This window comes from Melanotaenia boesemani, chromosome 6 (genome assembly GCF_017639745.1).
Source record: "Melanotaenia boesemani isolate fMelBoe1 chromosome 6, fMelBoe1.pri, whole genome shotgun sequence".
Taxonomy (NCBI): Eukaryota; Metazoa; Chordata; class Actinopteri; order Atheriniformes; family Melanotaeniidae; genus Melanotaenia; species Melanotaenia boesemani.
The window spans coordinates 21,496,073-21,523,373 of NC_055687.1; the positions used below are offsets into that span (position 1 = coordinate 21,496,073).

Here is a 27,301-nt window from a genome sequence, read left to right on the forward strand (position 1 = left end):
ACTCACTTACAAGCACAGAGCCACTAAGAGGCTTAGACACTCTTACTAAACATCCTTTTTGTTGGGATTGCAAGCAGTGTGGAGGAAGTGACCCAGCTTCATTTTTATATCCTCAAAAAAGCAGGGAAAAATAACAGTGGAGATTCACAAATATGAGATGTTATGGAGTTATTTCTCATAACCTTTAATAAAAATCCTATGTGAGACAGCCTACGGCAAGATGCAAAGGTCATTAGAATCAGCCCTGTTCCTTGGCTGATGATGTGATTAAAAAATGAATCATCTTGTCATTATTTGCCAATATAACTTATGTTTGCAATCTAGAAGAGAACATTTTGCAAAGACAAAAATGGTGATGGATCTTTTTTCCATTTGTCAGCGTGCATCACATTTTCCTTCTATATTGTTCTTCCGTGACAGTCACATGCAGCACGCCAGCCCGTCCGTCTGCATGCAGATGCATGCCACCAGGTGTTAGAAGAGTGTTTTTATCGGATGGAAGAGTAGTTTGTAACTTGCATCCATCACTATATGTTGTCTTATTCTTGGGCCACTCGATATGACCTAGAAACAAAATAAATAAATAAATAAATAAATAAAAATGCTGAAAAACCCAGCACTATTTCCATAATCAATTATATTTACCAAACATAAAAATGAAGAAAACAAATTATAATTTAATGTTGGTTTGTTACGGTTTGCTCAACAAATAGCTTAATCAGAATCCATTTGATCTATAAATCATCACAGAGATGAAGTGAGTGTGTGAAGTGAGTGATTGTTTGCCATGCAGCATCCAGTAGCTTTTGATATGAAATACTCAAATGACTCAACTGCAGTTTCACAACTGCATGGTAGCAGTGTGGCTACCCTTCATGCAAAATGGACATTCATTATTTAAGGACATATAGAAAAGCACTGGCTGGTTTTAAGTGAAGACTATAGGTGTAAATACTGACTTTGATGATTTCTTGTGACACTTGGGCAGCCGACAGGCCTTCCCGCCTGCAGTCAGTGATAAATAAAGGAGTGAAAGAGCTGATTAAATGTCACAAAAGATGATAAAATGCAAAAGAAATCACTTTCAGTTTTTGTCATACTTACAGCTAATAACCAATATCCCCAAGACGAAGAGAACTGCAGCAATGATCAGCCCGGCGTACCGTAGGGATTTATAATCTGAACATATGACATAAATTTTAAAACCAGGTTGAAAACCTTTCTCATGCATGCAGTCTGAAAGGAATCTTTTAACTTATCTACACTATTGCTTGCTAATAATTTCAATTTAATCTTTTTATTTTACATGATTTCATTATGATTTTTTGCACAATCTTTAAATTATGTCTTAATATGATTTTGTTTCTCTTTATGCGCATTTATGTACGTTTTAATGCTTCTTCTGCACCCTGCTGTAATGCTTTTAATGCTTTACTGTATGTAAGGAATATTGAATTGTCTCAAAGATAAACATTTACAAAAAAAACTTGCCTTGACTTCAATCCAAACCGTGATCATAGGATACAAGTAATAACAGAAATAAGTGCAATTATTAGAATCTTCTTACCATAACTGAAAGCTTCGTCCCACTTTGGATCTAAATGGTGTAAAAGAAGCAAGAAAATTAATTTCCTAAGTTGACCTGTGGGACAGAGGAAGCATCTAAAGCATCTACAGAAAAAAGCAAAAAAGAGCATCACTAGGGAGCATTTGTCAGGGATGGCTCAGATCTACCAACTCCGCTGACATACTCTTGATGATATATCAAAACCCTTTATGATAACCTGGCAATGCACAAGGAGAGAAATATCTTATCTTCTTTTGCATAAAGGACAATCAAACATTAATCTGTTGGTAACAGAGGAAGTGAGGCAGTCTGTTCCACCACTTCGCTCTGAGTTTTGTTTGGAAGACAGGGAATTGTGATACTGTCAATGAGACTAGAGATAAGAATAAAACCACACTGCCTGTAGTATTTAACGTGACTATGGAGTAGGAAAAATGTGTTTAAGTTACCCCAGCGAGCAACTTCACTAGTCTTGTTTTTGGTTGTTGTCTTTGTTGTGGATGGGGTGGATGTCACTGTGGATAATAACAAAAAAAGGATTAGGACATTTATTCCTTTTGAACACATTATAGGTCCATTTCCTCTTTCTACTCGGTACCCGTGAAGTCTAATATTTATAATATACAGGCTTTTTATTCAATAGCACAGTTAAATGTATTTGAACATTAATACCCCACCCCCCAACAATTTATTGACTCCTAAACTTAAGTATTTCCACACTTTGTTATTTTTCATTAGACTTCAGATGCTTCCCAATGTTTGACTTAAGCTCAAATTGAATTTCTGAATATTTCAGTGAAATGACTCTCAGAGGAAATTTAGTCTGACAGATTTTAGAGCATATCAGCACCATTTCTGTTTTTATCACTTTAGTTTCTTCTATTTCTACCAGTGCAGTAAAATGTAGCAGAAAACGCCTTTATATATCTCAAGATGGACGGGGACATTTTCTTACTACTTCAAAATTGGCTTCCTGCATTTGTGAGGGGAAGGAGTAGTCAGGCTTTTCCTGTTGTTAAGAGGAAGTCTTTTACAAGGCTACTAGCCAAACTCAATGGCTCCACCAACTGGGTGTTAAAACACATGAAGGGGAAGATTGTTACCTGAAGTCATTGTGGTCTTTGTTTGGGACTTTGTCGTGTTCTGAATGAAAACTACTGGAATAAAAAAAACAAACAAAAAACAAACAAACGTGACATGTTTAAAATGAAGTTACGGGTGATGCATATGGTGCAAATGACAGACTACCGCTACCTGTTGTCTTTACTTCTGATTGGTTAGTGTTGACTGAGTTGCTTGTGACGATGTGTTGGTTTGTGGTTCTTTCAGTGGGGGGATTTTCCGGGGATGGGTCAACGTCTCTGGTGACTCTACTTGTTGCTCTTTCTCCTGTTCAAAACAGAAGCCAATTGCATAAGATAAAAATGACATAAACTTTAATCATAAAATAAGATGAGAGACAGACTGATGGATTTAACAAATGCTTTACTAGTGACAGTTGTAGCGGTGTCTGCCATACTGCTGTCCACAGAATCCTTTTGAGGTGGTGGTGTAGGAGTCTGAGCCCATGACCCTGCAAGACAAAAATATGCAGTTTTTTGAATAACAAAAAAGAAAGAAAGAAAGAAAAAAAACAGTCCACTTTACAGGACAAACAAAGCACTATGCTGTTTATGCCTGTGAGTTTGTCTAACAATGCTGTCGTATATTCCTGACAGAGGGCAGACTTCAGAATCCGCCGGGCCATACAAGGGTGAGAGAGGCCTGCAGTTGCACTGAGTATGTCACAGTAGTAGTCCTTTGAGTCTGGCTGTGAGGCAACCTCTGGCTACAACAGAGCTAGATTGTTGACCAAGACAGAAGGGTCATTCTCTGTTTACTCACTCAGCACCTTCCAATTAGTGCCGAACCTCCACAAAACCTCATCTTTGTTGTACTAATGTGATTGTAACTACTTTAATAAACACATATAACTGGACTTGACTAAAGATGTAATGATTTATTTCTGACTCTAATATTTAAATGTTCTGATGTTTCAGATGTAATATGTATATTGATAAGCATAGCATTGTCTTGGTTTTATTAAGGTTAAAAAAATAATTCAGCCTCTGGTTGCAGCCTCTAAAGTCCCATTTTAGACCTGGAATTATTTCTGTTCCATCATCATACTCCTAAAAATGATCTATACACATGACATCACTGAAAAAAGTCCTAATTTTGAGTCCAATCATTTGTAACATAAGAATCAGGTTACTATTATAAGGGTTTTCACAGTCTCATGAGATCAAGTTTGCTCCAACGGATCTAATTTTAGTGTTTAGAAAAATTAAATATCATAAGGCTTTCATGTTTGGCAGATCTGTCACATAGAATGTCACAGAGTAACTAAATTACAAGTTTGATGTACCTTACAAAGCCATTTTCATTTTAGGCTGCTTTATTCTTCCAATCCATGACATTTCAAAGAACATTAATGTATTTTCTGCAGCACTTCATTTTATTGAAAGTTTTTGCTAATGTCACTTCTGAGATGAAACTTGTACACAATAGAAAATTAAACAAGATTTTACTTTCAGAATTGCTAAACTTTTCAATAACCTTGGTTTTTCATGTCTTGCGTAAGGCTGCAGTTTGTAGCACACATCAGAAGCTTGGAGTAAAACATTTTGACATTTAAATGGGGAAGTTACTCATTGTTCTTCTTTTAAATGACAAAAAGAAAAAAAAATATTAGCACATAATGGACAGTAACTAGTGGTAGCTTAAGTTACCTCTTATGTAGTGGGTCTCTCTCAGGTCTTAGCGGAAAAGTTAATTTAAAAAGCATACACCAGCTAAAATACACATCCTGTGTGAAAGATACATGTTTTCCAATGAGTCATGAATCCACATGAAATGGCCATGTGACACTACTGCAATGGTAGCGTCACAATGAAGTAAACTGTGAGGTGGTAGCCTCTTGTTTTGCCTGTGAAAAATGCAAATATATGATAGATGCTTTGCATGCTGAGACTGGAATACCCTCTTGTAAGGAATGTTTTCCCACTATTTCTGTTTACAACCATTGTTGCTTTGTTAGATTTAATTTGTTTTTGAGAAAGACAGAAAGGAGAAAGGAAAAGTAAAAAGAAAATGGATCTTATTTGGGGGGGGGGGGGGGTTGTGTAATAGAATCAAACCTCTGAAAACAAAAGTCTGTTTACCAACAAGCTGGTAGTGGTAGATCTGACCACATGCTAAATCCAGCGGTACATCTTCTACTAACTCTTTGCCATTTCTTTGAAATATTCCGTTTCTCAGTATAAGTCATACAGTCTCATGTCAACTTAGTTTACATATGACTCTACTGTGAGCAAATTCAGTACTAGTGGGATTTTCTTTGGGCACTCACCTTTTAACATGAGAAATAGGGAAAGTATCAGGGCGGCTGTGTAAATCTGAAAGACAGAAAACAAAAAACAAAGATACCATAAGTAGAGAAAGGGTAACTGTTTCTTTTTTTTTTATGGTGGATTTGTTAACTTGTTTCCAGTCAGTACATTTTTCAGTCTTCTACAAAACTGACACTAATGTCAGAAGTAATCCACAGTCTTTTAGACAGCTTCTATATTTTAATGGCAAGTATGTCTAAACTTTTTAAACAAGTGGTACATGCCCCAGATCCAAATAAAATACCTAATTTTCTGCACACAGAAAAAAAAAACCAAAACAAAACAAACAAAAAAAAAAAAAACAGAGGATTTATCCAGTGCCTTATTCATCCAGTTACGGTAATGATCTTTGACTGTTTGGCTGGAGCATGGATATAATGCAAATGTGCATAACGGTATTAGAAGATCTGCCCGGATGATTGAGGCAACAGCACTGGAGCATTCTGTTCCGCACAAATCAAACAGACAGGAAGACGTACTCATTGACTTTAGCACCACATGGCCACTTCTTCCTGCTTTAACGTTCAGCTTTCATCATCCACTCTTCCACACTTACACAGCATGACAGCAAACAGATTCTAACTTTTAAAAGTCAAACAATGAGAAACTTGTTTTTATTTGCTAAAAATGAGTGATGAAGGCCACATATTGTGTGTGCAGTCCTCCCACATATTTCTGTGCTGAACTTTGTAGTGCTGTAGATGCAACTTCATCATATTTTTGAAAGCTGTCACCAATTAAAAATTGGCATTGGAAGATGTGTCAAAAATATTTTTATCATAATGGAGATCCTATGGCAGCAAGCAGTCTCCTGATCAGTCAGGCTTCTTCCTCCCCCTCAACATGTCGCCTGTAGCTTAAAAGAAAATCACTATAAAAAATAAATAACTAGTTTTGCATGATTTTATAGCCAAACAGAGAACAACTGTCAAGCAAGTACAGCAGAAGCAGGTAGGGTAACAGATGGAAGTACAGACCAAGGACCTAGTTTGAATCCACCTCCAGCAGAAAATGAATCTCAATCTTTGACCTATCCTGGTGGCAGCTCATCCCCCCGGCTGGGAGCAGTGTGACAGGTGAGCGTCTGTGGACGTCATGAGCTTTGACAGCTCAGATTAGCAGGTCATGCCAATCTTCATTTCACTCCAGAGCATATGTCAAGATGAGGCCTGTTTCCCCTGGGCTGTACAGGCGTCTTTCCCTTCCCCTAGCCTGAGCCGCCTGCCTGTTTGTCACATCTAGCACTCTCATTCACTCACCGTTGGTCTGTTCATCCATTTGTCTGTCATCCTCTATAAATCTCTTCCCAGCCAGCTTCACCCAAAACAGCCCCGGGCCTTCAGATATTTAGTCTTTTATTCAAATCATTGTGCTTACCTTAGTATTCATCCTGTAAGGTGCTTGTGTCCTAAGATGTATCCGAAGCCTCATCATCCACAAAGCTTCTCACTATATGTCACATAAACCAACCACACCCATCTGCTCACCACCACCACCACTTCCTCATCCAGTTTTATGAAGGCTGTTACAGCCTTACGTTTTCTCTCTCTCTCTCTGTCTCTCCCCCCCTCTCTGTCTCTCTCTCACCCACTCTTATTCATTGGCATTACTCTCTTCTGAATGCTCTATGGAACAGTTTTTCACTTTTATTTAGATCTTTGCCTGTAGTTCAGTTGTCTCTCAGCATGGTAGCTTTTCTGTCCACTATGCATCCTGTCTAATTCACTGCCTTTCTCCATGCTTATACAAGCTTTTCTGTTCTCAGTTCAATCTGTCATCTGTGTCCCTGCTGCTGACACACAAATACAACAAGCTTGTAACGAGACGATGTTGGTGTATTGACACTGACATGACAGTATATTGTAAAGTGGAGTAGGTATTTATTATATGGCTTCGCTTTGGTGGGACAGATGATTATTAAAAATCCTCCTTTCAGCACACTGATATGATTATGAATGTGGTTGTACTGTATATTAATCCTGTTTAATATAAACTTGTTTAAGGCATTTAAGAAAGAATTTTTGTAATTAAAAATATTCTTTGTTTCACAAAAGTTGTTTAACCATTTGATATCACATAATGAATATAATTTATTTTAATAAATACAAATGAAAAAGTCAAAAATCATAATTTAGCTACATTTATTTATATTTATAATAATGAACTGAAGAGTTGAGCTATTGCCAGCATCTTGAACCAATCAGTGTGTATTTTTTTAAAATACCTTTTAACTTTTTTTAAAGTTGTGATTTAGGACCAACGGCACTGCCCAAGTGAAAAGTACAAACTTGAATTATTACAGCAGACAAAGCCTGCAATTCATCCACATGAGCAGAGGACAGTCTTTGTCCAAAGTGCCGGGGGATGTTTGTGAATAAGCTTGTCCTTCACATTCCTAAGGGTTTTTGTAAAACAAAATGGACATTTATAATGCAAAGTCATTCAAAAAGCAATATTTAATTGAATTAGTGCAAACACATGTGCAGTATTGAAAATGAGTGAAGCTAATTTAATATACCTTTTTTCATTTCCTATATGATAAAGATGGACAATATAAGTTTGTAAGAAAAAAAAAGAGCTGTACAATATACATCACATTCACCCCCTGATGGCGGAAGCTGCCATACAAGGCGCTCAACCACCACCCATCAGGAGCATCTGGGGCAACAGTGGTCGACAGGCTGAGGATTGAACCAGCAACCCTCAGGCTACAAGACGGCCGCTCTGCCCACCAACACCGCCAGCTGGTTAATAGAACACATGTGAGTCAGATGATTGTGTATAAAAAGTCTTTCAGGAGCAAAGAGTAATAGCTGTAAAGACTGCTTGAGCCAATATGTTTAAGGCTTAAATAGGCCTAATGTGATGTTGATGTAACATTGCAAGAAACTTTGATAGATTCAGTAAATCCTTAGAAATTTCTTTACACAGATTCAAGGTATCCAATGAGTCCTCCAAACAAAATGAACAAATTGGTTGTTTGTTCATCTGACCGAGACTGATAGCTCAACATGATTCGGAAAAACTTGTTCAAGCATTTGTTTTCAGTAGGCTTGACTACTATAATGCAGTTTTACAGGTAAATGGTCTGCATTTATACAGCGCTTTTCTGTACCTGGAATGATACCCAAAGCATCATACATCACATTCACTTATTCATACACACATTCACACACTGATGGCAGAAGCTGCCATGCAAGGTGCTCAACCACGACCCAGCAGGAGGAATTGGGGCAAGGTGTCTTGCTCAGGGACACCTCAACATTAGCTCGACAGGCCGAGGATTCAACCGACAAACCTCAGGTTACTCAATGACCACTCCACCCACTGAGCCACCCTGCCCCATTTAGGTTGACCTAAAAAAAAATCACAACACAACACATTCCTCCAGTTTTCAGATCATACACTGGCTTTCTCTGTGCCAAAGAATTCATTTTAAAATGTTGGTGCTGGTATAGAAGGCAGTGAATTAACCAAGCGTTATTATTAAAAAGGGACAATAGTATTTAGTTTTCATGCTTCTAATTTATGGAAAAAACCACCAAAAACCTGAAGTCTGCTTCAAACTTTGGTTCTTCTAAATTGGGTCTTTAAAATTCTTATTTGCCAATACTTTTAGGTGAGGTAGAGAGAGTTTATGGTTTTTAATATATTTTCTTGCATATGTACATTGACAGCAATGGTGGTGGTGGTGGGGTCCGTATGTGCCGGTGGTGTGGGTTGGTGCATGCCCTGGTGTCTGGTTGCCGCCCTGGGACCCAGGGTATAGCCCGGGGGCAGGAGGGGTGTAGGGGTTTGAAGATGGGCTGAGTGGGATTTGGGGGACTATAGGGGGAGGTGCTGGGGTGTGAGACAGGGATGATTATATGTTGTGTGTGTATCTATGCCTTGGATGATGTGTCATGGTTCGTCTGATAAGGATCAGGACTTCCCAGCTTCCCTGAACGCACCCTTTTTTTCCCCACACTGATTGCTAATGCGCTTCACCTGTACGGCGCCCTTTAAATACCTGCCTGTGACAGCTTCTCTCCGCCAGATCGTCTTGGTTCTTCCCTGCACGCATCCAGCCGTTGTTCTGCCTGTTTGCCTGCCTATTGTTGACCTTGTTTTTGGACCTGGATTCCCGTCTCTGCCTGCCCCCTGACTGGTAACTGTTTGATTATTGGATTCCTGGATTACTGACCTCTGGACTGATTTCTTGGATTTGGATTCTGGATCACGGACTTATCTTCTCTGCCCAGACGCACCCGCTTCTGTGGGTTGGAGACCCTGACCCCCGCCAGTTATTCCTCCACTAACCTGTTCTCTATCCAGCAGTTGTCTACCCACTCCAGCGGTCTCCCGTCTGGCCTTTCTGGTCCTGTCAGTTTACTTTCACCGACTACACTACAGCACCCGGTACGTGAATCTATAATATCCAGCATCATTGTCACGGACTCCCTGCCTTCTAACACCTGTTCTCATACCCCCCCACAGAAGAGCTGACCAAGCGAGACCGGATAGAACACCATTACATATTCTCATTGTTCAAATAAACCACTTTTACCTTTCTCTGGAATACTGATTTATTTGAGTCTAATCTCCCGGTTTGTGACATGATGTTTGTGTGGGTGTGGGGGTATGCTTGTGTGCGTGTGTATGCATGTGCTAGGATGAGTGATGAGTGGGAGTGTGTAAGATCATAGGTGAGTAGGTGGGTGGGGAGGGATGACATGACCTGGGGGGGGGGGCCTGGGTGGGCCTGGGGGTGGTGCGATGTGGATCTGGACTCTCCCGCTATTCTCCTTCCGCTCCTCACACACACGCTGTCCTCTGGTGGACATGGTGGGTGGGTTATGTGTGACTTGACTGTGTGATGGTGAGTGCTTGTGGGTATGGCACAGGGGAGGGTGTGAGTGTGGGGTTATATGGGGTGCAGATTGGAGTAGGTGGGGGGAGGGGGTTGGTGGCGCCCTGGTTCCCGGGGTGTGTGGTTGGAACATTGGGGTGTGTTGGCCTACGCGGGGTGGTTGTCTGGGAGGGCCTGGTCCTCCTAGGCATGTTGGGGGCCCTCTGCCTTTGGGGGGTGGGGCAGCCTCTGGGCTCCTGGGGCCGTGGGCCCTTTGCTTGGGCTGCCCTGGGTGGCCGGTCCCTGGCGGGGCCGGCGGATGCCGATCTTGGCCCACTGGGACCTGTGCCCCAAGACCATGGAGGGCTCTTGCTGGGGCTCCCCTCTGCTGCCCTTTGGGTGGGGATGGAGTCGTCTTCGTGGTGGGGTAGCTTGGGTTAGTGCTCCGGGGCTGCTGCTGAGGGCCCGGGTCTCTGGGCTGCCCTGGTCTGCCTGACCTCCGTAGAGGCGTGGTCGCATTTGCACGATCTCACTCAACACTCTTTATCACTGATCACTCCTTATTCCTCATGCTCTGCATGCTGACACAGTCACTGAGTTGTCCAGTGGGTTTATATACTAAGAGATAATTCTTCTTTTTATTTTTCCTGTGAGTTAGTTTCTGGTCGCTGTTATGCTACTTTCATTTATGTCGTTTTGATTTGGTTATTATTTAAAAACACTTAAAGACTAGCAGCTCTGTTTTTTTTGTGTGTGTGTGTGTGTTTGTTTTTGTTTTTTTGTAAAAGTTGTAGAAAATTTTCTGGTGTGTTCATGTACAGGTGTAACAGTTTGTTGTCTGGTGATGGTGTGGATTGAAGGGTCGTTTCCTTCAGTCTGTGATGTTTTTGTCTCCTTTCTTCTTTCCCTTTTGCATCTTTTTGCTATTTTCCATCTTTCTCTCTCCGCTTCGGTCAGGTCCAGCAAGATTACATAGATTCCTTGATTCAAAGTAAATAAATAAATAATGAATCAGATTATCAAGAGGAGCCTTGCCCATAGGCCTCTCCTTGGCAGAGCAAATTTGTTCAGCACAATACAGCAACCAGATTATCATTTTGCTTGCTATGATGCTGGACAGGACAAAGTTAAAAAAAAAAAAAAAAAAAAGGATATGTTAATGATGATGATGAGGACAATAATAAGGATGATGATGGAATTCTCATTGACGCCTGTCTGTATCATACTGTATGTACCTCACTATTTATTTTGTTGTCTGTATCACTCTACTGTAGTCATAGAGACCAGGCCCACTAACACATATGTATGGATGTGAAATTTTTATCTCATGTACATTCACTAGTTTCAGACTTTTGAACGTTTCCAGAGCTTTTGAAAATATTGCTGCAATTGGACAGATTTGTGCTTTTGAGGGGTATAAAAATAACATTGGACTTTATTTTTTACCTGTTGATCCTCATCTGGCAACAGAGAGCAGCTCAAATTGTAGCAAAGACAACTTGCAGCAGCACTTTCAGGAGCTGCAACAACCTGCCGCGAGTGAGCCCCAGCTTTCCAGAGCCTGTCGGAGCTGTTATGCTGATACAGGTCAGCATAACAGCGCTAACGGCTCATAATGATACGATTCAGGGCCACCATGTTCTTCCACCACTGTGTTGTGTAGCTGAGGGAATTCTGGAGGAGGAAAGGTCTTTCACCTTGAAGACTGCTCTGTAGCGTAGGTGCTTTGTGAATCAGAATTTTTCCATCTTGCCAGTGCCCACTGAGCTGCTGTCTGTCATTCAATATTTTCTGCCTGTGTATTTACAACCTGCCACTCTCCGTCCCCTAATCACTCCTACACCTCAGAACCCAACCCTTGAAGTCTGGCATTTTTCAAAATTTTGCAGTGGGTGAAGTAATGCAAAATGTAGGGGGTGTAGTTTAACTTTCAACGTGCTATACAAATCAACCTACCTTCCCTTACAGGCAGCACGGGGAAACATAACTTATATGACTGTTTCCACAACAAAGCTAATGCCATTTCCAAGTGCTTCCTTAGGAACAAGCCATTAACTGCTCAAAAAAGGGGAAAAGTGGGTAGATACAGCATTTGCATGTGTGTTCATCTGTGGGATGTGTGTTATTTTGAGTTAAATAACAAAACTTCCCTCAAGCACATTTGTGACTTCTTTGGTTATGTTTAGGCAGCAATAATTCATGGCTTGGTTTAGGAAATGTTTGTGGTTTTAGCTGAAAAACAGTTCTTTCTCAATGACACTGTCACCATCATAGAAGCTCTTTGCCCGTTTCCTTGGTTATATAGAGGGAAAAGCCACACCTGTGTGTAATCAACTAATTAGCGTGGCACACAATATATAAGAGGTGGGTGGCAGTGATTACATGTCCAATCCTTGAACTCTTCCATACACACACTGCAGGGCTCCTGGTGTCACAATGCTTCCATTAGTGGATTATCTTCAGTAAGGCCTGAGTTGATCATTGCTGGCACAGCTGGAAAAGCTTATACCTGACTGCTGCTAACACTGCAGCTCCTACCCTGGTGTAGTCCAAGACTTGGGTCCAGAGCCAGAGTATTGGTCCCTAGGGGTCACATATTCAATATATGTAATTAAAGGTAACTGTTCTCTGCATGGAAATGTTTCATGGCATCGTTTTTGGGAAGACAGTGTTGATTCACTTTACTTAACGTACCTATTCATTTGCACTCTTTATTCATAGTGAGGGTAAAATTTTATTGGCATCATTAATACCAGCAGAGTAGAGCCCCAATGTGAGTTATAACTCCCAGTAAAATCACCTACTGATGTAAGACCATTTCATTTCCATTTGGATTAAAGATAAAAAAAAATCTAAGAGCAATTACAACATTTGCAGATACTGGAGATTACTGTATATAAGCTTTCAGCATGAAGCATAAACTGTTAAAGTTACAAATAAAATTCAATCATACAGAGGGATATGAAAGCACTACTAGAGATAAGGTAATTAAAGGCTTGCCTTTGTTTTTCTTTTTATTTAACTGTGCACGCTGGTAGCCTGTCTGAGTTCCCTTGAGATTCTTAAAACATATCAAAATGTTCATGAGGCGAGTAAAGAAAAATAGAAGTTGACATGCAGTATTGAGCAGTCAAGACTTCAGTTTAGCAGATTACCGTTCCTGCCTGAGCTGAAATGATGAATTATGAACAGTCTTTTGTATGGAAACAGCGGTCAGTTAGACAGGAAGTTAAACAATTGTTCAGTAATGAGACAAACCTTGACAGCTCAAGACAGAGAATAGCAAACCTACCTGAGGGAACACAGCTCAGTGAAAAACTCAGATTTATCTCCAGATAGGCCCCATTAAGGAAACTGGATTTTGTAGTTTTGATAAATTTAAATATCTTGCATCCTGTAGGTAGGTATGCTTTTCTATAGAAATTGTATATTGGTTTTTCTAGAAGTGTAAAAACAGAGCCTGTCAATAAAAAAAGGAAACATTACAGATTAATGTATTATGCAACTGTATTGTAGTTTATCTGCACTATATGACACTGACGTGATGAATACTTCATGATAACAGAAGCTGGAAGTGGAAAAAAAAACAGTGTATGCATAAAACATATTTGCAAAGCCATTGCTATGGGAACTTTCAGGGAGTCTCTAACCTCCTCTCAGTAAGACAGACATGCCAAGAATCTGCAGCTTAACCACAAGTGAATAATATTTATAATCATGTTACAAAAGGTTACAACAGCCTGTCTGAACTGGATATTTCAATCCACACCACAAACACTAGCATGTAGGACTTGGGAAACTTGACCCAATGTGGACCCCAAGTGGACCCATCCCACAACCCAGAAGATACAAAGGACCAGCTGCCAACAAATCAGTGATAAACAGATACCCTCAGAGATCCTGTGTCCTTGACCTGAGAGGTCAAATCTATTTAGGCTGTATAAAGAAAGACAATATAAGGGAAGGTGGTTTAAAACTGCGCTTTAATAATATTTAGTCAAAGCCATAAAATTCTGGGATTTCTTATCTGAGCAAATTCACCAAAAACCAAAAACTGGTCAAATAGCAATTTTCTACTTTCTAAAACAGTTGCACCCCAGTAGTAATTTGTACTTGGTGCTAATAAAAAGCTAAATAACCTCAAATCCAACATTTGGTTATGAGTATTATAAATAAACTAGGATAAGAAAATTTAGGCTGAAGTTGCAATTTGAACATCATAACACTTCCCATAAGTTAGAATTCAGTCTGTGCTGAACAGAGCGCCAGAACAAGTGGGAATGCAAAACAAACAACTCATTAAATTAATTTCACATTCTCTGTATTGGTAGTGTCATTGTGAGAATGACTGAATGCTAATTTCATGAAGCCATTCCACTGCTCCTCAGCTTCATGTGGAATGGATTATTTGTTCCATGTGCTTCAGGCTTTGGGATGTGTATCTAAATACTTTGATACCTTGCTAAAACAAGAGACAACATAAAAAGGTAAACAAACAAACAAACAAACAAACATAAATATAGTATATTGGAAAAAATTAGCAAGATTCTACCTAATAAAATCTGACATAATAAAACTTGATTAATAAAAAAATGTTAAATTTGAATTTATTAAAATTAAAAATAAAACAAATTGAAATTAAATTTCTTTAATTCAAATATAAACAATGTGTTGATGAATGAAATTCAAAATTGACAAACCAGAAGGATTTTAGCAGAATTGAGAAAAAGTAAAAATGCTTGAAGATTTTGTATGAAAACACCTTGACGATAAGTAAGTTAATAATTATAGATAATTATTATAAGCTTTGCAGAGAAGGCTTTTCCTGACAGTATAGAGAAGAATCTCTTATTTTTCCTTTTTTTTCTAGCAGTGGCCACATTAACAGCTTAACCAAACCCTTTTCTGGTCTTAATCTCTCACTGACTGCACACTCTCACCATCCCTGACATGAGCTGAACTTCAATCCGAGAGAAAACAGGATTAGAGTCTGACTGTAGATATGGCTTTTTTTCCTCCTGAAGACATAACTGCTAAATACCACTCAATATGATCCCATTGTGTGGATTCCCACACACCAGCTGTGAGTTTTAAAATTCTTTGTAGTGCTCAGGGGAAGAGCAGAGCCCTGTCATCAGGTTCTCATCTGGATACATGCTGAAAAATGTTGATGTCAGTTGGGTCAAAAGGATGATGTGTGCTTGGGTGGCATTGTGAGCTGTGTTGCTTCTGCTCCAGTGCTACACACGTCAGTCCATTTTTATCTCTAACCAACTGATTCATGTCTACCTGCAGGCCAGCAAAGAGGGAACTATGGGGAGTAACCATCACTTGAAGAGGAAGGAGTTGAATTAAGGGCAAAGAAAAAGGAAGAGAGATATGAAAAAAAGGAACAAAATAAGCTTAAAAATGTTATCTAAAGATTTGTATTGAAAGAGAAGGCATGTTATCATTTTGACATTCCTGACTAGAAGAGGTAACTGAGGCTTTCAAATCTTTCTCTCAAATCAATCTGCTGTTTTTCCTGGCTTCTTTTCAGACTCAGTTTGTCCTGCCGCGCTGTTCGTTAGGTCATCTTCAACCTTTGAGGAAAATGTTAAGTTGTTGCACTGTACACAATAAAAAGTATAAATGCATAAAAAAAAATCACAAAAACTAAAATACTGGATTATATGGTGTGTTGCTCTTCACAGGACCATTGTTGGCATCTTGTGCGATCAAATTCAAGAAGGAAAAAAATAACAGTGGTGCATATCTGCTACATGGCATGATACTTAATGACAAGTGATGAGTCAAGAGGGCATTTATTTGACCTTATCTTTTCATTTTATACTAACTCTCCTCGCAGTTCAAAAGGTAGCTCATAATCCCTCTGTGGTTGCTGAACAGCCATGAACTGCCTTGTGTTTTCAGTACCCTGTTGAGAGACAAAATGCATCAGCTTTATGATGTGCATGCTAAAACTACAGTTTATCATCCAGATTATTCAACTAAAATGTAATATTACATGTACATAAAGCATCAAGTAACAGGTTTCATTGTTTGAGCTTCTTTCTTTCTTTTTTCTTTTTTTTTTTTTTTTACCTGAGCGTAGGTTGTTGACCTCCAGTCATTCTTGTGTGGAGTCAATGTGTGGTCAGACAAAAGTTGGGGGAAAAGAAGGGAGGAAGCCACTGTGTCCTGGTACACTCTCCCACCTTTTACCTCTTCATACAGATGGCTTTCAGAGTTCACAGGGAGGTGGATGACATCTTAAATAGCACAGGGAACACATCATCAAAGCATGAATGAGTCATTAAGGTTTTCAGCAATCGCTAATGGAAAAAAAAGGAGTATAATCAGTCTGGGCCCCTCTTGGCTCATATTTTGGATATGAGGTGTTTACTGTTGACTTGTTTACTCTGAGGTATATTTGTGTCTCACCAAGGCCACGTCTTTCCTCAGGGTGCGGGCTGAGATAAGGCTTGTAGTCACCAAAGGGGTAATAATAATGGGAGCTTTCCTGAAATTAGTGAAACAGAAGAGATAGCATCAAAACACCTTTTACTTTATGCAACTTCCTCTAAATGGCAATTCCACATGTTTCCACATGTCATTAGTGCAGAGAGGACTGCTGCGACAGCTTTGATCCCTCCCAGTTATTTTCCCACCAACATTTTCCAGCAGGCAACCACACGTTTGCTTACGTTAGCCTGCTGAAGTGGCATGTTCTGTTAGTAAAGAACTCAGAATCAGAATAATTTATTTTGCCAAGTCTGTACGTAAATTCAAACAAGGTTATTTTAAGTCAAAATTAGATATCACAAGAGATAAGAAAGTATATTTAAATTTTAATTAAGGATGAGGTGAAGTCTGCGTCAATGAGTATTTGCGGATTGATTCCCTTCTGACAGCACAACAGTATCTGTTTCCTTTTACCTCACTAAATAGTTTTCTTCAAGGTTCAAATCCTAGTTGGCCTTTTTAAAGTACAAAATGATAATTTCTCCAAAATCAATGTGTATTTTGAATGCTAATTGGGAGGTATTGATCTTCAAGCTGTGTGCAGAGATCTTCCCATCTCTGCACACAGCTTGAAGTTTCATTATGTTATCTATCCATTTTCCTTGTTATGGCTGATTCTTCACTTCCTTTTTCTGCCTGATCCCCTCACCCTCTCTCTAACCTCTTATCTTCCCTCGTGTGTTTCCTCAGCCTTCTCAGTGTCTCTACTGTTATTTTTCCCCTTTTTCTTCCTCCTCTCTTCTTCTTACCGCTGCATAGCTCTCATAGAGGTTGCTGTCTGTTTCAGATCCAGAGTCGATGAGAAGGGTACGCTGGGCTGCAGTGTTGATCTTTTCTCGACTCTCATACTTATTGGAGTTTCCAACAGTTGATTGACTTGACCTGCATGGAGAAATCAGCCTTTGTCAGCTACATGGTAACATTGGTAATAATCAGCCCTCACTGTCAATTAAGACGGATGAACATGACTCAGCACTTATAGAAACGAACTTCCTTCACACATTAAATTCTTTATGATATTGCATTATGTGGTTGCTGCATGACTTTTTGCAAGATTGTTGTGCAAGGTTGATTAATCTAAAGTAAAGAGATATTGACTGAAACTTGTTGTTTTGCCTCCCTGGTCATTTCTAAGGATCAGTCAGTGGATAAGATCTCAGACCCTCTACTGTAGATTCATTGTGTGATTCATTGATGGAGCTGAAGAGCCTTGACTTACCCATCCTCTTCATTCTTTTGTCCATCCACCACACTGCTCCCTCCTGCCTCTGCAGACAGTAAAGAAACATCAGAGAAGAGGCTTAGTCATGGAAAAATTAGAAGCTAAAGAGAGGAAAATCATTTCATGAGCATCATTTATCACAAAAAAACAAAAGAGGCAGTCAACTAAGAGTGAATGGAAGAAATATAATGTAAAAAAACAAAACAACAACAAAAAACCTCAGAGGGCTTGGAAAGCTGGTGAAGAAAAATGAATTAAAGATTGAGAGGGAGACCTTGATGGTTAGGCTGTTGAACAAATGGAAAAACACAAAAGAGAAGAAAGAGGAAGGGCATAGAGCTAGCAAATGAGATAAGAGATATGGATGCAACATGGAAGTGACAGCTTTCGGGGATGAATGTGGAGGGAGGCAGAGGCTTAGAGGTTGAGCAAAAGGAGAGGTGACAGAATAGACGAATAGAAAGAGGGACATGGAAAGATGAGGTGCTGAGCTGACAATTACATCATGGCTCAGATTAATCTCTTTAGAGTTTTGTTGGGGAAGTGGAACATTACAAAGACAGAAAGTGATAGAGAGAACACGTTCACATCTGTAGATGAAAAGATGATCATCATTACTTGTCTGATTTAGCATCTTTTTCCACTTCAATCTAAAGAAGCAGCCCAGTGAATTCAGCAGCAGCAAGGCTCCAAACACCACTGCGAGCACTACAGTCAAAGAGGTTGGAAATCCACTTGCACCTAGTTTGCAACACATCAGAAATGTCATCTCATTACAAAACAATTAAAGCTAAATAAAAAGAAATGTGGTAATTTGTGTAGATAAAAAGTAATAAACAGACCCCAATTGCCTCTGCATGATTAAAAGTTATTAGAGGAGAAAATGTATTTGTTGGTGCCACAACAACTGCTACCACTACAGCTTTAAGGAGCATATATTAACATTATTTAGCAAAGGAAGTTATTTGCCATCTTTAACTGCATTTAAGAACTTTTCAGGCTTTGTGGAAAAAAAACTCACTTGGGGTGTCCTCCTCTGGTGGACCCTCTTCTGATGCTGGCCTCTCTGTGGGGAAAGACATAATAAAAGCACACTAAGATTCAGACGTTTGCACTCTGTTGAACTGGAGTTACTCCAAACTGACCCTTGGTGGTGATGGTCAGTATTGCATTGTTGTCAGCATAATCACTCTCTCCTATTGCATTAAGAGCATTGACAGAGAAGTTGTAGGTTGTGACAGGCTGCAGACCAGAGACAGTGAAGTTTGTGGCATCAGGGGGAAAGACGTCCACATACTGGAAGCTGACTGACCGGTCCCCACAGTACCTGTCAATTACAAGACTGTCAAAAAACAATTCCTTTGTTAGCAAAAGGTGTCATTCTTAAGCATCTTTTCTTGGCTTTTCAACCTTATACGAAATCTCTGTCGCAAGCCACCATTGAAGCCAGGAATCCACTCTAGAGTGACGGAGTCATGGGTGACGCTGACTTGGCCAAACGATGAAGGTGGATCCGGATGATCTGAGGGTGAATGAAGAAAAGATAAATGAAAAATGCACATGTGTTTCTAGTGTGAGACCTGAACCCTTTCCTCAGAGGGGGGGTATTTGGAAGGCTTTAGATATAAATTAGAACTGTTATTATATAGCTGAGTGATTATATTTTCAGACTAAAATAATACATGCAGCCTGGCAGCCTATAGGGTTGTGTCCTCCTTTAGTTTCTCTCTTTGCCATGGAGCTGTTATAAATGGAAAAAAATACTATGTCAAGTGTGAGCACAGAGCTGGTGTTCTTGATTTTAAGAGAATGTGTAAAATGTGTCAGAAGGATTGATAATTTATCATCTCAGACAAAAATGTATGATGGTGAACAGACTTTTGGTCAAAAGATTGCAAGCTACAACTTATAATTTATTTTTTTTTTTTATGGGGGCTCATGAATGATGACATGAGTGAGCTTGGACAATTTGAACAAAGGGACCAATTTTCCATATTTTTTCAAACATAGATGCAATGAAAAATTTCCCCTTGATTATTATTGTTTTAGTTTTGAGAATATTGATGAAAGGAGGCTATCCACACCCTCTTTAGTGAGGGTAGTAAAGTGAAAGAGGATTATTTAGCATTTGGAGCACAGAAGAGAAAAGGAGGGTAGTTTTAGGTGCAGAGGGAGAAGTCCCAGTCACGGAAAAAAGAAGGAGAGATAGCTGAGCTGCAACATATGAAGGAGATGCTCTACTCGTATATAACTCCAGGCTGCTGCCCAATTTACTAAGTAAATAATTCCCACTATCAGCTCAAATCATAAGATTCCAGGGCAAAGAGGTCAGCCTTATTTGGATCTCGTCTCCCTCAAATCCAAAAAGCACCATGCTAAAAAAAAAAAAAAAAAAAAAAGGAAAAGGAAAAGAAATTCCTCTCGGGCTCCAAAATGATAAGGAAGCATATAAAATTTATTATCACTGCGTTAGATTAATTATGAATATTCACAGCTCTGAAAAAACGACAAGGGGAAAACAGGGCCAGTATTGGATTGTATTTCATGGTTTTTATAGTAAACATTAAATGTGTCCAGCAATGGCTGCTGGCATGTGCTGAGAGCTGGACTGGGTTGACTACAACGGATGCATGCAGATACACTGGTTGCTTGAAGGTAGGAGAGTCTAAGCATACCAGAAGAGCAAAGCATATCGCAGCAGTATTATCTCAGGAAGCAGTAAAGCAGTGCTATAGGCTAAATGATAAGGTAGAGATAGAGCAATGGAATGAGTTCACTTAAAGGGCTGACCCTCAGGAGCAACAACTCTTTGCACTTTACGGAATACTGGATGTTCGATGGTCTTCTCAAAACTATTGCAATGCTGCTGAAAAAGCCTGACAGAATTTGGACAAGGCAGCACAAACTCACTTACTCTGAGAGGCTGCCAAATTAGAACCGAAGGAAAAATTAGTGTTTCACTGCCAAGTCTGTGATATGAATAATCTCTACACTTTCTGTGCCATAAAAACTGACTTTCACCGTTTGCCATTCATTTAAAGCAGTTGTGAGGGACTTTTGCCCACTAGGGGGCAAAAGTACACTAATAGAAGCTGCACATTGGACAGATAGACACCAAGAAAGGTGAATAATCACTACACACTTACCTTTTAGTTTTGGTGCAGTCTTCTATCTCCCGGTCTTTATCTGGCTCTACAACCTACCAGTATTTTATCAACCTCTCTTGTGGGTTGATGAGAACAGTGAGACTTAAGTGACCAGACGGCCACAGCAATATTTAAAAGTAAACTGGAGAATTAAGTGTTTGTCAGATTTGTCCAATAATTAAATTACACAATATACCCTTTAAAGAGCCAGTGGATGATCAAAAAAATGAATAAATAAATAAATAAATAAAATAAATAATCATCATCATTTAAGTAGGTTGTTTTTTGTGGCTCAAGTAAAGTGGATATTTCGGTGACAGAAGATTTTTGCCGGATACTGACAAAGGATGCTGTGGAGACAGCCCCAGTCACCAAGAGACACACATCCATACACAAAAAATGGAAATGCATGCAGTTACAGTACTTGTGCTGACGAGCTGGATGTCTAGCTTGTCTTCCCCAAGTGAGTTGCGAGCAGTGCAGCTGAAGACAGCATAGTCCAAAATTGAGCTCACATTTACGACTTGCAGTGTGCTGGTGTGGAAGTAGCCTTCCCTCACCGTCTTCTCCTCATACCTACAGGAGGAGAAAGATAAATACTGAGCAGACAAACAGCAGGTATTGTGGAAATATAAAATGCACTCTGCTTAATAATATATAAGCTACTATATTATATCTGGGTCGAATCTTACCTAAATGCAAAGATTCATCAACAAGTAATGCTTTCAGTAGCACCAATGATGAACATAAAGGAAGAAATATTTTTTCTAACCTGGGGTTTTCCAAATCCATGAGTACACCATTTTTTTCCCAAATGAAGTCAATACGGGGAATGCCCTCAGCATGACAAACTAGTTCAGCGGTAGTAGTGCCATCTCCTCTACTTGCTACCTTCCTCCACTGGGGTCCTTTCTGAAGCTGTGGTTTAACTACACAAGACAAGAAAGACATGGAGATCAACCATGCAAACACAAAAAACATAAGAATGAATGGTTACTGTACAGAACTATGAGCATGTCTTCATGCATAGGTATTGTAAGGGTTTTTAAATGTTCTGTTTCAAAGGTAAAAATACACACTACAAACTCACATTGAACTACCAGTCGCACATCTACACTGCCAGGGAGTGCTATGCCATTATCAGCTATGCACTGGTAAAGCCCAGCATGAGCTCGAGTCACATCACGGATGGTCAGGAGGCTTGATTCGTCTTCCTGGGTCTCCTCTCCCATCTCCACCTCCTCCTCTCCCTGTGGAAGACAAAGTGAGGGGAAATAATCAGAAGACAGCCGCTATCCCTCAATACCCACTCCCCTCCTCCTGGGAGAAAGCTTTCTACCTGTCTTGCAGGTAGGAAGAAAGTAAGGCTTGAAGTCTGCATGAGAAGGGCACTCAGTGGAACAAGCTGTAAGGACAGAGAAGGATAACACCAACGGCTGGAGTGCCCCAGGAAACGAGAAAAGGAGGGGCCGTGCAGGTAGAAAGCAGAACACACTCCACTGGCAGGGGTTGGGGAGACCGCAGAAAGCATCAGTAGATACAGGGACCACGCCACATTGACGAATGTGTCCTTTAGTCACGCAGCAGTAATGAAAGCTATTTTTCTGGATTTGTGCTGAGAGTGAAGCAGGAGGAGGTGGGGTGGAAGGATAGTTAGAGCCAGTGAAATATGGTGCATCTGTGCATTTACAAAGGCCAATGTGATAAACGGTAAGAAAAGAGAAAATAATACAAAAGAAGCCAGATAAAGGAAATACAATTTAGCCATTGACTGTTGCTGTGTGTGTGTGTGTGTGTGTGTGTGTGTGTGTGTCTCTAGCTCTCACCAGCCATTTCCAAGAGAACATCCCAGATATAATAGGGTTGGCATCTGCCACACATATCAGGTCTGCTATTCCCCCAAGGTTAACAAACACAGGGTCTTTCTCTGCTTTGACACTGGGAGCATCTGAGAAAAAGAAAAAGGGGACAAAACAAAGGCAGGACTACTGTCAGCCTGGGAGAAGTCATCCATTAAAAAGGCATGTTGCAGTGCTATAATTACTCCTGCTCTTGTTTGTCTTTGACAGTGTTCATAACCCCATTGTAATCTGTGTCTGTGCTTGGGATTCAATACTATTAACTTCTCTATATGTTGGAGCGAAAGAGGCTTCTGCAACCAAATTGAAAATTGGCCATCTGACCCATGAAGCACTCTAATGAGAGCACATCCCATTCTGAATATAGCATTGTGACCAACGCCCCCTCATTTGTTTCCTCTTTTTATCCATCCTTCCATCATTTTTCTCTCCTCCCAGTCAGCGTGACTCTACTTTCTTTGCTTTGTCCGCCTTCTCCTCACAAGCTTTTTGTTCTTCCCGTGGGTGCCATGTACACGCAACAGAAAGGCCATTAGTGCCTACTTGTCTGAACCTATGTTCACTCTTGAAGAACAGTGGCGGGAAACAGTAGCGAGATAGAGACCTCTGGGTTTGCAGAGCCACTCATGTTGGTCTCCTAACCAAGAACGACATTGTTAAGTGGGCTACACTGCCACACATAAAAGCTACTACAATCTTCCATACATAATGAATATCTACAACTGTCGAGCCCAGTGAGTTCGGGATGGCAGAATCCATTAGGCTTGCACCATGGGCTTTGGTGAATAAGGCAGCCCTACATTTTCAGCTCTCGCATTATTAAATCATCAGTATCGAGGCAGAGGGCCTGGAGCTTAAGGCTGGCCCCGAGGCAGCAGGGGAAGTGGACGGCCTTGCAAAGAGGCCTAATGAAGGTTTGATGGGTTGTATGACACTTCTCAGCTTTGGATGAGTTCAAAATCACACTGTTAGCAGCCTACAGGTATAAATTCATTGCAATATTAAAAGCACTTGCCTTATTTGAAGGGAGGGGAGTAGTGATGTGACTGACTTAAAGGTCCCATAGGTTTGCATGCAAACCTGGCATGTTAAAGCCTTAAAGAATGAAGATGTTACAGGCAGTGATTATTAAACAAATACCTTCTGTTTTATCTCTCCTGCGCCTCCATTTCTTTTTTCCCTGTAAACTGGAGGTACTTTGAACCATTAGACAGCTCTCAACTCTGAAGTGTGTGAGTGTGTGTGCACATCTGCGGTCTCTGTGCGGGGTCTTACAGTGAACATCCAGCATGACAGTGGTTTTGTTGACACCTTCCACATTTTCACACTTGATATTGTAAACTCCAGCATCTTTTCTCGTCACATTCTTCATCTCCAGAGAGTGGTCATCCAACCAGTGATAACGCAGATCCTCCCCTTTACAAAACACACACAGACACACAAAGGAAACCAATAGTAAATTAAGTATTCATTACATGCTCATCAACTGCATGTCCTCTGGCCACTGGTCTCTAAGTGACATCTAATCCTGCATTATTGATTGGCCTGGCTGGATTCCCACACCAAACCAACAATAGGCTGTGTGAGAGATACCCTCTGTACCCCAACACCCAAATGATAATAAATGTGTTTTTTCATTCAAAATACAGTCATTTCATGGTGTTGGCTGCTTTTAATGGAGCTAGCAGAGTTAACAGAAAAAAGGTGTGGGTGCAGCAGGGCCCCAATGAGACCGACCTGGAGGAGAAGCCAGGTTTAGAGCTGTAGTGTTGTATTCAGGGAGACAGCAGTCCTCATTTAGACTGCATACATTAGAGCTGTAATGAGAATCACATTTGGCAGGGTCCCATGCTGGCTAACCTGCCATGTTTTATTCAGACCCTGAATGGCAGAGCTGAGTGCTTACTTGCTGGCTCAGCTCAACTAGGACCTGGTTTATAGAGCCATCACACAGCTCGGAATCACCTTTGACCAGCATCTCCCTGTGGTGCAGCCAAATGCAGGAGACCTCCTCTGGGTTAGCTGAGACCATCAGTGGGATGGTTGCCATGTCATCCTCCACCACCTGGACCTCTGTTGGCTGGTCAGAGCTGAATTCTGGTGGGTCTGACACAGAAGTGGCAGAAAAATACAGCTATAGTAAGTTTGATTTGCACCAGAAGTGCATGAGCAGAGGCACAGACACAAAATTAGGACCCCAGGAGTGGTAAGAACTAACAAGAGAGCATGAAAACCCACAAAACATGTTGAGCATGAAAGCACTAAGAGACACTAATGAGAGTCAAACCAGTAGAAAAGTCAACATCTCACTAATAATTCCAGATCTAACCAGCTTCACACACTTAAACGACGGGGGAGTAAGGCAGCTCAGGAGGGAGAGGGACAGGCATTAAAACAACGACTGACAGTGCTGTTGTCCAACAGCAGATCCGCACAAACACACAGTGACATTCCTTCATGCTCATACACAGTACCAAGCTTTGAAGCAGAGGCTGTCTCCTGCCTGTGAAATGGCATCAAAGACAAACATGGCCACGCAGCAAAGCAAATGCACAATTAGGACACACTGCTGCAGAGCTCAACAGACCCACAAATCACAAAAAAAGGTTTCCTGTAAACAAAAAATAAACACACATGAAGACATTGCAAAAGTACACCAGCAAAGCAGTTTTCAGCTGAGCCATTAGTGATCATATTTATGCATCATTTAAAAATTATGCAAACTACATGTCTTTGTCACAAACAAATTAGATAGAAGAAAACAAGCAACTCAAAAAAAAAGAAAGAAAAAATAAATAAACAAACAATTCAGGCATTACTTACAAAGCACATCGAGTTGGTAGAATGTTTTGGCCCCTTCTGCCAACACAGGGCTGTAAGCGTGGCAAATGACTTTCTGTTTGTGGTGCTGTGAGCTCAGGTTCAGGGATAGAGTACTGGTTACCGAAACACCACCAAACAAATCCTTTTTAGCTGCCTTCTCGACTCCCTGAAAACTAGGAAACAAATCCCATCCATATCCAATTCCAAAAGGGTTTCAACTTCACCAATCACACAATTACCAGGATATGCATGTGTTTTTCATTCTAATTTTAACTGGAAGCTGGCAATGTGTGTTTAAGGAATTGTCTTTTAATTGTCTCCTTTATTTTAATTATTTATTTCTTTTATTGTGGTGACTCTGACAAAACTAAAATCACAACGATTCAGAAAACATAATTAAATAGAAAACACAACATTTCATAAAGTTTCTGTGATGCTGATGTAATTTTTATGGATCTTTTGTAATGTTTTGCCCCTGAGGGGCTGGCATATTCAAATATACTACCAAGTCAAACCTGAATGTGCCCAGACTCCAGGTTGTGTTGGCCTTTGGGTTGCTGCTTCCAGACAGGCACTCCAGCTTTAGCTCCTCACCCCGACGAAGCACCTCCTGTTTGGTTGTAATCTTCATACTCACTGCTGTAACTTAAGTAAACAGGCAAATGAATTTTAACACAGTCTATATGTCAAGATGAAGAATATAAAATATTCCACTGAAATATTAAATGTCACAGGGTTTATATCAACTCCATTTATCTGATATTAAGATTAATATATATCCACCAGTTAACTGGGACTGGAATAGGTCAAGCATAATTTGCAGTCTTACTCACAATGAACTAGGAGCTTGGTGTGTGCAGAGATGGTCTTCTTTGCCTCATTAGTGGCATCACAGCGGTAATTGGCCATGTTGTCACTTGCTGTCAGGACCAGGATGAGTTCTCGAGATACACCCATACCAGAAGAGGTCTGTCTCTGTGCATGAGACACTGCCTTTCCATTCTATAATGGGGGTGAGAAATATAGAGCAATGTGTGTGTATTTAATGTACTATACAGCATGTGTTGTATATGTAGAAGTAATGATTATATGGCATACTCTCACCTTGTACCAGGATAGGGTTGCAGCCGGATTTCCACCGGTGGAATGACAAACAAGACTGACCGTGGTCCCTGCACGAATGGGAATGTTTTCAGGTGGAGCATCAATCCATACTCTTTTAGGAGGGTCTGTTGTAAAATGATAGACAGTGTAGGAACTGGTGTAGCATTTTCAAAATTTTAATTCATATAAATGTTTTTAAAAAAAATTGCAAACAACAGGCTTAATTTATAAAATGGACTTATGATCCATTTTAACCTAAAGCTAAAACTTTTCTTTGGTATAAGACTGTTTTTTTTCTTTTCTCAAAGTCTAAACATGACTAGAATAACTATCCTGCTGGTTATGTGGGGGGATACATGCACCTAAATATATGATGAAGTCTGCTTTAGCTTTATAAACAGTGTGGACAAGCTATTTCTTTCTGCCCCACTTCTTTCCTTGCAGCAGTATAACACTTAAGATGTGTGACTGGCTCCATTCGTAGAGAACATATATACCATAAAATAAAACATGTTACATGGGTTCAATTTACTCTATTATCACATTTGGAGCTCATCTGGGCCACTTTTAGCACTTTTGGCCTAGATTTGGGCCAAATAGTCTTTGAATCAATTAGACAAATAGTTAACTTCAAAAAGCTGGGATGCAAAATCAATATAATAATTTGAAAATCTAATAAACCAAGATTTCATATAGAAAAGATAGAAAATATTTCAGATGTTGAAATCTTGAATCAGATGTCAGCAACATGTCTGATGAAAATTGGAAAAGGGCTTACAAAAGGCTGGAAAAATGGAACTATAAAAACAGCTGGAAA

The 27,301-nt window shown here is 40.1% G+C and overlaps 2 protein-coding genes across 3 annotated transcripts in view; both read right to left on the bottom strand.

Moving 5' to 3' along the window:
* Positions 1–118: 118 nt before the first annotated feature.
* On the bottom strand, positions 119–6,514 carry fxyd5 (FXYD domain containing ion transport regulator 5). Of its 2 annotated transcripts, none has more exons than XM_041988292.1 (10): positions 6,376–6,514; positions 4,959–5,004; positions 3,057–3,140; positions 2,822–2,956; positions 2,671–2,721; positions 2,017–2,082; positions 1,568–1,597; positions 1,105–1,179; positions 960–1,005; positions 119–564 (listed from the first exon to the last, which is right to left on the bottom strand). In XM_041988292.1, the coding sequence occupies exons 1-10, from the start codon at positions 6,430–6,432 to the stop codon at positions 540–542; spliced, it is 615 nt and encodes a 204-aa protein (XP_041844226.1). In that variant the 5' UTR covers positions 6,433–6,514; the 3' UTR covers positions 119–539. The 2 variants fall into 2 exon arrangements, with proteins under 2 accessions (XP_041844226.1, XP_041844225.1); XM_041988291.1 differs by having other exon boundaries at positions 124–564; positions 2,671–2,724.
* An 8,058-nt stretch (positions 6,515–14,572) lies between these two features.
* nphs1 (NPHS1 adhesion molecule, nephrin) overlaps positions 14,573–27,301 on the bottom strand; it is a 33,676-nt gene continuing 20,947 nt past the window's right edge. Inside the window, exons 10-28 of the mRNA XM_041987534.1 lie at positions 26,485–26,609; positions 26,214–26,382; positions 25,896–26,025; positions 25,381–25,553; positions 24,523–24,663; positions 23,833–23,973; positions 22,525–22,646; positions 21,789–21,948; positions 21,471–21,627; positions 21,123–21,274; positions 18,963–19,074; positions 18,698–18,879; positions 18,574–18,618; positions 18,171–18,293; positions 17,550–17,598; positions 17,080–17,212; positions 16,250–16,328; positions 15,911–16,077; positions 14,573–15,743 (exon numbers count right to left, since the gene is read on the bottom strand). Of these exons, the coding sequence (XP_041843468.1) occupies positions 15,654–15,743; positions 15,911–16,077; positions 16,250–16,328; positions 17,080–17,212; positions 17,550–17,598; positions 18,171–18,293; positions 18,574–18,618; positions 18,698–18,879; positions 18,963–19,074; positions 21,123–21,274; positions 21,471–21,627; positions 21,789–21,948; positions 22,525–22,646; positions 23,833–23,973; positions 24,523–24,663; positions 25,381–25,553; positions 25,896–26,025; positions 26,214–26,382; positions 26,485–26,609 (2,450 nt within the window). The 3' untranslated portion in view covers positions 14,573–15,653. The remainder of the gene's footprint in view (positions 15,744–15,910; positions 16,078–16,249; positions 16,329–17,079; positions 17,213–17,549; positions 17,599–18,170; positions 18,294–18,573; positions 18,619–18,697; positions 18,880–18,962; positions 19,075–21,122; positions 21,275–21,470; positions 21,628–21,788; positions 21,949–22,524; positions 22,647–23,832; positions 23,974–24,522; positions 24,664–25,380; positions 25,554–25,895; positions 26,026–26,213; positions 26,383–26,484; positions 26,610–27,301) is intronic.

Excerpts from the sequence above, each read along its gene's own strand:
- fxyd5 (XM_041988291.1), bottom strand. The coding sequence starts at position 6,432 with ATGATGAGGCTTCGGATACATCTTAGGACACAAGCACCTTACAGGATG. Across the intron at positions 3,141-4,958 it reads CCTATTTCTCATGTTAAAAG|GGTCATGGGCTCAGACTCCT; the intron begins GTGAGTGCCCAA and ends TTTGTCTTGCAG. Across the intron at positions 2,957-3,056 it reads CACCGCTACAACTGTCACTA|GAGAAAGAGCAACAAGTAGA; the intron begins GTAAAGCATTTG and ends TGTTTTGAACAG.